Source organism: Oncorhynchus tshawytscha, linkage group LG16, assembly GCF_018296145.1.
Source record: "Oncorhynchus tshawytscha isolate Ot180627B linkage group LG16, Otsh_v2.0, whole genome shotgun sequence".
Taxonomy (NCBI): Eukaryota; Metazoa; Chordata; class Actinopteri; order Salmoniformes; family Salmonidae; genus Oncorhynchus; species Oncorhynchus tshawytscha.
In genome coordinates this window covers 47,178,185-47,187,137 of record NC_056444.1, presented here as the reverse complement: position 1 = coordinate 47,187,137, position 8,953 = coordinate 47,178,185, and the positions used below count along the sequence as shown (strand labels likewise).

Genomic DNA, 8,953 nt, shown 5'->3' with positions numbered 1-8,953 from the left:
GAGAACAGATAGAATCAAATGCTCTCGTGGTAAACAGAAGCTTCTGGTGGGTTCTGAAGCCAATGTGGCATGTTGAATTTCTCTCTTCCTATGGTCTGAATACTTATGTAAATAAGGTATTTCTGTTTTTATTTTTAATAAACTTGCAAAAAATCTTAAAACCTGTTTTTGTTTTGTCATTATGGAGTATTGTGTGTAGATTGAGGAAACCATTTAATTTAATCCATTTTAGAATAAGGCTGTAATGTAACAAAATGTGGAAAAAGTCAAGGGGTCTGAATACTTTCCGAATGCACTGTATACAAAAACAATAGACAGCCGAATCTGAATCCACCTCAGAAGTTGAATATATGAAAGATTGATCAACTTGAAATTATAGTTCGTAAACTTGATGCAGACAATGAATGCAATGTTTACCATATCGAAACTGAATGTATAAATATTGAATTTGAATGTTCAATAAATTGCAATATTCATTCAATAAAGTTTAAAATCATGAAATACAAGTAAAATGTATGAATTCAATCATCAGTATGTGCATTACAAATAAAAAATATGTTTTATTCAAATTCAATATCTAGATACAAATTCAAATACTATTTCTGCTGGCACTGAAATCGTTCCATATCAAATCCCCCCAGTTAGGTCTGATAACCAACTGAGATGCTGGCTGGGCTGACTGAGGCCAGGCTGGATACAAACATCAGAGACAACATTATAGAACACAAGAGTCTATGACTGCATAGGTGTGTGGATGTTTATAGGGCAGTGTAGCACAGAAGCAGCCACTTTACCTAAAGTGTTAACACATCTCAACAAAGCTATTGGGTATCATTTAATCCCATCTCTCCACCAAGTGTCTCTTTCTCCTCTCTCTCTCTCAGGTAGGCTGTTTTTCCAGGGGGCTTGCCAATAGCTATGGAGCACCTAGTGCCATTGCCCAATGGTGGAATCTCCTAGTGGTGTGTCTCAACTGGATCCACGGTGTGATTGCACCACACTGCTACTGCAACAGCAAACATTGCACCCAGCCACAAAGTCTTGCACATGTATGGGATCCTACCGAGAGGCAGTGCACAGAGAGAGGCAGCAGGGATTTCAATGGTGGAGACCAGTGTCTCAACATCTGGAACCGTCAAGATTAAAGCAAGCACTTGAGAGCAGACAAAAATCAGTGTCCGCTAACCATCTGAGGCCCCACTAGTCAGCAACTTTTGCCAGTCAGTAGCAACAAAGAACGGAAGGTTTTGAACACTTCTGCAATTTAGTTTAACTTAATTTTATTAAAATAACCTGGAATAAACATTCTCACCACGTTTACAATAAAATGTTTAACCTCCTGAAAGAGACATGGCAGACAAAAAAAGCTAATTAGATGTCAAATATTTTTCTACATATTAAAGAGAACTGCCTAATATCCAGCTGGTGATGGTTAACCCAAAGAGAAGGCTGATTCAAATGTGTAGGTAACTACTGATAAGAACTCTCAGCAAAGCCATGGACCAATCATATGGACCGGAGAAATAGTCATCGCTTTAGTTCAAATGTGCACAAAAAAAAAAAAAAAAAAAAACTGTCTTCCTCAATCACTCATGCGTGACAGACTGACAGACTATAATTTTCCAGAATAACAAAACAAACAAAAAAGAATAAAAGCATGAAGATGAAGACACTGATAATCATTTCGTATCTCTATCTGATTTAAGACAATGTACAATCAAATAATCCCCCCCAAAAACAACGGATTGCGTCACACTGTTTTTTGTTTTATAAGAATCATCCTAGGTGAGGTTTGTGCAGGGTCTTTGTCTAGGCTTCATCTCCTCTTTGGGGAGGTCAGCTTAGAGAAACTATCCTTCATAATAAACCAAGGCAGTCAGTCCCTGTCAGTCAAGACAGAAAGGTGTGCTTCACAGCACAGAGATAAGAGAGCTTTTTTTACTGCTCTCTCGCATGCGGTTCCTTCGATGTCTCTACCTCACTAACCTAACACAGCAGGAGTAAAAGAAACACCTGAGCAACATTTCTTTCTTTCTGGGCCTGACGAGAATTTTTTTTTTTTTTTTTTTAACTGTCGGGGGGAGGTTGTCTTCTGCACTGTTGAACCAATCCACCAAACGTGGAGGACGAGTTAAGATGGAGTGTCGCCTTGGTAACGTCCAAAAGCGTTACATTACATTTATCATCAATGGCACACAGGGATTTTTCACCTTTTCAACTCTGGGATTCAATCTGGCAAACTTTTGTTTACTGGCGCAACGCTCTAACCATTTTGACCACCTGCCCAGCAAAACAAAGTGGAAGCAGAAGTCGTGTCACAGGCGCTCTTTCCATTTCCCCTGAAAACCGGATGCATTCCCGACCCACAGAGGGTGCTGCCTCACTGTCCCCAGGTAGGTGTGCTTTCCTTCACATATTTCACTAACTGCATTGCCACTCTGTCCATTGCACCCATATTAGCCATGGGGAAAAGTAGGCCTCTGACTAAACCTAGAAATGGGCATTAATTTCCTTCACTGCCAATCATCTTCTCCAAACCAATGGGTAGTCTTTCTCTGCTCTCTACACCAAAACCATCACTGGCACAACTCAGTCAGTGACTGAAATCCCATATTGATCCCATTCACTGTCACCTTTCCTCCCAGTCAGTCCTCTTCCTCTTTGCCGGTGATATTCTGTCTGTGTGTGAGCGTGTGTGTGTGAGCGTGTGTGTGTGAGCGTGTGTGTGTGTCTGGGTGCGTGTGTCTGGGTGCGTGTGTCTGGGTGCGTGTGTCTGGGTGCGTGTGTCTGGGTGCGTGTGTCTGCGTGTGTGAGCGCTCATGCACACGTGTGTATGTTTTGGAACAGGAGCATGTAGGAGGGGCATGTTGGTTGCTGTAATTCTAGAACACAGGCAGCCTGCTATAGGTTGATGTGAAGACGTTGATGTCCTCGGTGTGGGAGGCTCTGTGCAGGGAGGGTTCCGAGGCACTGCGGTTGATCTTAGGCAGGGAGTGCTGGAGCAGCTCAATGGACGATAGGATCTGGAAGAGAGGGAGAGAAAGCGAGGAAGATTCGAAGCACTCCTAGCAAAACGTCATTTGGTACAGTGCCATCAACCCACTTCGGCCATTTTAGAAATGTCCTAAATAAAGATGGAGAGATAATGTAAAAAGAAAAGCCATTAGCAAGACTCAGGTGTACCTGGGGAAACAGAGGCCTCTCGTCTTTGATTTTCTTGATGCAGTCAGCCACCAGCCTCTTCATGGCTTTGGGGCAGCTCTTATAAAGCTTACTGAGGTCTGGAGACAGGTACCCCCGACCCACCATGAAGATGATCTGACAGGAGAGACAGAGATGAATGGTCACAGTGTTATTGCTTTCTGTGGAAGTCACAGTGAGTCCCTAATATTGTAATACCTGCTGTGAGAAGAATGTGGTGACCAGATGATATTGATACAGCTCCATACAAGTCTGTCTGCCAGTCTGAACCACTGGTTGTGACATTACTGCACCGAGGACAGGTGAGTCGTCAGATAATGAAAGGTGAGTCGTCAGATAATGTGAGCCAAACCTGACACCTTGACAATAGAGAGAGAGAGAGCGATAGAGAGAGTGAAAGAGAGAGATAAGATAAGATATATAAAGAGCGAGAGAGAGCGAGCGATAGAAATAGCGATAGATAGCAAGAGAGAGCAAGAGAGATAGATAGCGAGTGAGAGAGCAAGAGAGATAGATAGCTAGTGAGAGAGAGATAAAGAGCAAGAGAGCGCAAGAGAGATCGAGAGATATAGATAGCGAGAGAGCGATAGAGAGAGCGAGAGAGAGAGCGAGAGAGAGAGCGAGAGAGAGAGAACCAGATAAAGAGAGAAAGCAAGAGAGATAAATAGATAGCGAGCGAGAGAGAGAGAGAGAGCAATAGAGAGAGCGAGAGAGAGAGCGTCATTGAGAAATAGATCTAATCAAAAACACAGAGAACCAGACAACAAAAATATACGCCTTCTATATGGGGAAACACTGAAGCAATACAAACACACCCTAAGAACAAAAAAGGAACAGCACATTAGAAATCAGCTGGATGGAATTGAGGAATCCATTGAATCAAACCACTTCTGGGAGAATTGGAATAAATTAAACAAACCTCATCATGATGAATTGGCTATCCAAAATGGGCATATGTGGAGAAATCACTTTGCAAACCTCTACAGCAATGTAACAAAGAGCCCAGAACAAAACGATATACAAGAAAAATTACAAATCCTTGAATCAGCAGTCAAAGACTATCAGAATCCTGTGGATACCCCAATTACAGAAGAAGAATTATTGGAAAAACTATGCACTCTACAACCCAAAAAGGCCTGTGGTGCTGATGGTATTTTAAATTAAATGATCAAATATACAGACCACAAATTGGCTATAGTCAAACTCTTCAACAGGTATTTCCCTGATATTTGGAACCAGGGATTGATCACACCAATCTATAAAAATGGAGGAATTACAGAGGAATTTGCATTAACAGCAACTTGGGTAAATTCTCTGCAGTATTATAAATAGCAGACTACATCATTTCCTTGATGAACACAACGTCCTGAGCAGAAGCCGGATTGGATTTCTAAAACAATTATCGTACAACAGACCACATTTACACCCTCCACACTCTAATTGATAAACAAGTAAACCAAAACAAAGGCTAAATCTACTTGTGTTTTGTAGATTTCAAGAAAGCATTTGATTTAATTTGGCATGATGGTATTTTTTGTAAACTAATAGAAAGTGGTATTGGAGGGAAAACATATGATTTTATTAAATCAATGTACTCTAAAAACAAATGTGCGGTTAAAATTGGCAACAAGCAAACAGACTTCTTCTCTCAGGGACGGGGAGTGAAACAGGGCTGCCCAATAAGTCCAACACTATTTAACATCTACATTAATGAATTGGCAAAAACATTAGATCGGCAGCACCTGGTATCACCCTAAACAACAATGAAATCAAGTGTCTGCTGTAGGCAGATGACCTGGTGCTGCTGTCTCCCACTAAAGAGGGGGTACAGCAGCACCTAGATCGTCTTCACAGGTTCTGTCAGACCTGGGCTCTGACCGTTAACCTAAAAACCCCAAATATAATGATATTCCAAAAAAGGTCCGTAAATAAGGATGACAAATATAAATTCTATTTGGACACAGTTCTATTAGAACACACCAAAAACTACACATATCTAGGACTAAATATCAGCAACACAGGTAGCTTTCACATGGCTGTGAATGAGCTGAGAGACAAAGCAAGAAGAGCATTCTATGCCATTAAAAGGAACATCAAAATCGAAATTCCAATTAGAATCTGGCTCAAAATGTTTCAATCAGTTAAAGAACCAATTGCTCTATATGGAAGTGAAGTATAGGGTTCCAATATCTAATAATGAATTTACCAAATGGAACAAACATCCAAATCGAAATACTGCATGCAGAGTTTTGCAAGACTGTATTGCAAGTGCAAAGAAAAACTCAAAATAACGCATGTAAAGCAGAATTGGGCCAATACCCCCTCCTCATTCGAATAGAAAAAAAGAGCATTCAAATTTTACAACCATCTAAAAACAAGTGACCCCAAAACATTCCATCACACAGCTCTACAATGTCAAGAGATGAAAAAAAGAGAAGAGTCCCCTCAGCCAGCTGATTCTGAGGCTCAGTTCACGAACCCAAACCAACCCCATAGAGCCTCAGGACAGCACTCAGAAAATCTGGCCCAACCAAATCATCACAAAACAAAAATAAAAATATATCACCTATTGGAAAGACACCACAAAAAAATCGAAGTAAACTTCAATGCTATTTGGCTCTAAACAGACAGTACATGGTGGCAGACTATCTGACCACTGTGACTGATAGAAAACTTTGGAAAACATTGACTAGGTACAGACTCAGTGAGCACAGTCTGGCTATAGAGACCAGTTGTCACAGACAAACCTGGTTGCCCAGAGAGGACAGGCTGTACTCACTCTGCTCCAGGTGAGAGGTAGAGACAGAGCTGCATTTCCTATTACACTGTGACAAATACTCAGACCTAAGAGAATATTTCTTTCCCAAAATTATAATTCAATACAAAGAATTTGAAACTATAAAAGATGAAGAAAAAATCAAATATTTAGTGGATGTGCAGTTTTGGCATCCAAATGTGTGTCCTCCTGCAACAACCTGTGGGACAGCCAGTGAAAAGTAATGTCGATAATATTTCCCATCTTGTTTTGTTTTGTCTTTCATATCATGTCATGTGTCTTCTCAGTCATGTTGACATTGGTCCACTACCATTGCTTTAATGTATTGTTGTTCTCATTAATATTGTTGTTGTAGTTGTTAATGGTAATCCCATATCCACTACGACTATTATTATTGCTGTTGGTCCCACCATTTCTTTATATATAAAAATACATTTTATATATATATATATACAGTGCCTTGCGAATGTATTCGGCACCCTTGAACTTTGCGACCTTTTGCCACATTTCAGGCTTCAAACATAAAGATAAAAAACTGTATTTTTTTGTGAAGAATCAACAACAAGTGGGACACAATCATGAAGTGGAACAACATTTTTTGGATATTTCCAGTTTTTTAAACAAACAAAAACTGAAAAATTGGGCGTGCAAACTCTCTCCAGAAGTTCAGTGAGGATCTCTGAATGATCCAATGTTGACCAAAATGACTAATTATGATAAATACAATCCACCTGTGTGTAATCAAGTCTCCGTATAAATGCACCTGCACTGTGATAGTCTCAGAGGTCCGTTAAAAGCGCAGAGAGCATCATGAAGAACAAGGAACACACCAGGCAGGTCTGAGATACTGTTGTGAAGAAGTTTAAAGCCGGATTTGGATACAAAAAGATTTCCCAAGCTTTAAACATCCCAAGGAGCACTGTGCAAGCGATAATATTGAAATGGAAGGAGTATCAGACCACTGCAAATCTACCAAGACCTGGCCGTCCCTCTAAACTTTCAGCTCATACAAGGAGAAGACTGATCAGAGATGCAGCCAAGAGGCCCATGATCACTCTGGATGAACTGCAGAGATCTACAGCTGAGGTGGGAGACTCTGTCCATAGGACAACAATCAGTCGTATATTGCACAAATCTGGCCTTTATGGAAGAGTGGCAAGAAGAAAGCCATTTCTTAAAGATATCCATAAAAAGTGTTGTTTAAAGTTTGCCACAAGCCACCTGGGAGACACACCAAACATGTGGAAAAAGGTGCTCTGGTCAGATGAAACCAAAATTGAACTTTTTGGCAACAATGCAAAACGTTATGTTTGGCGTAAAAGCAACACAGCTCATCACCCTGAACACACCATCCCCACTGTCAAAAACATGGTGGTGGCAGCATCATGGTTTGGGCCTGCTTTTCTTCAGCAGGGACAGGGAAGATGGTTAAAATTGATGGGAAGATGGATGGAGCCAAATACAGGACCATTCTGGAAGAAAACCTGATGGAGTCTGCAAAAGACCAGAGACTGGGACGGAGATTTGTCTTCCAACAAGACAATGATCCAAAACATAAAGCAAAATCTACAATGGAATGGTTCAAAAATAAACATATCCAGGTGTTAGAATGGCCAAGTCAAAGTCCAGACCTGAATCCAATCGAGAATCTGTGGAAAGAACTGAAAACTGCTGTTCACAAATGCTCTCCATCCAACCTCACTGAGCTCGAGCTGTTTTGCAAGGAGGAATGGGAAAAAATGTCAGTCTCTCGATGTGCAAAACTGATAGAGACATACCCCAAGCGACTTACAGCTGTAATCGCAGCAAAAGGTGGCGCTACAAAGTATTAACTTAAGGGGGCTGAATAATTTTGCACGCCCAATTTTTCAGTTTTGATTTGTTAATAAAGTTTGAAATATCCAATAAATGTCGTTCCACTTCATGATTGTGTCCCACTTGTTGTTGATTCTTCACAAAAAATACAGTTTTGTATCTTTATGTTTGAAGCCTGAAATGTGGCAAAAGGTCGCAAAGTTCAAGGGGGCCGAATACTTTCGCAAGGCACTGTATATATATATTTAAATGTTATCTTTATTTTTCCGATATGTATACTTTGACAATGTAAGTAATAATGAACTTGCCATGTCAATAAAGTCAATTGAATTGAATTGAGAGCGAGATAGATAGCGAGAGAGATAGATGAGTGAGAGAGCGCGATAGAGAGAGCGAGAGAGCAATTGAGAGCGCGAGAGAGACAGCGAGAGAGCTCGAGCGAGAGAGAGCGAGCGAGCGAGAAAGTGAGAGAGAGAGAGCGAGAGAGAGAGCGAGAGATAGAGAGCGAGAGATAGAGAGCGAGAGAGAGAGATAGCGAGAGAGCGAGCGAGCAATGGAGAAAGCGAGAGAGAGAGCAATAGAGAGAGCGCGAGAGATAGATAGAGCGCAAAATAGAGCGAGAGCGAGAGAGACCAATAGAGAGAGAGAGCAATAGAGAGAGCGCGAGAGAGAAAGCAATAGAGAGAGAGAGTGCAAGAGAAAGAGAACGCGAAAGAAAGAGCGCGAGATCGATAGAGAGCAAGATAGATAGAGAGCGAGCACGAGAGAGAGAGAGACCGAGAGATAGCGAGAGAGAGCGCATGCAAGAGAGAGCGTGCAAGAGATAGCGATAGAGCGAGCTAGATAGAGAGCGAGAGAGCAACAGAGAGAGAGCAACAGAGAGAGAGCAACAGAGAGAGAGAGCAACAGAGAGAGAGAGCAACAGAGAGAGAGAGAACAGAGAGAGAGAGAGCAACAGAGAGAGAGAGCAACAGAGAGAGAGAGCAACAGAGAGAGAGAGCAACAGAGAGAGAGAGCAACAGAGAGAGAGAGCAACAGAGAGAGAGCAACAGAGAGAGAGCAACAGAGAGAGAGCAACAGAGAGAGAGCAGCAACAGAGAGAGCGCGCGAGAGAGAAAGTGTGCGAGAGAGAGAGCGAGAGAGCACGAGAGAGAGAGATAG

At 41.5% G+C, this 8,953-nt stretch overlaps 1 protein-coding gene across 5 annotated transcripts in view; it reads right to left on the bottom strand.

The window, feature by feature from the left end:
* Nucleotides 1–1,263: 1,263 nt before the first annotated feature.
* The window catches only part of raf1a (Raf-1 proto-oncogene, serine/threonine kinase a), a 52,038-nt gene continuing 44,348 nt past the window's right edge, over nucleotides 1,264–8,953 (bottom strand). For 4 of the 5 annotated variants that reach the window (XM_024375146.2, XM_024375145.2, XM_024375147.2 and 1 more), the window contains 2 exons: nucleotides 3,184–3,318; nucleotides 1,264–3,023 (listed from right to left, as the gene is read on the bottom strand). In XM_024375146.2, the coding sequence (XP_024230914.1) occupies nucleotides 2,883–3,023; nucleotides 3,184–3,318 (276 nt within the window). In that variant the 3' untranslated portion in view covers nucleotides 1,264–2,882. Of the gene's footprint in view, nucleotides 3,024–3,183; nucleotides 3,319–8,953 lie in introns of those variants that run through there. The other variant, XM_024375148.2, reaches the window with a different exon arrangement.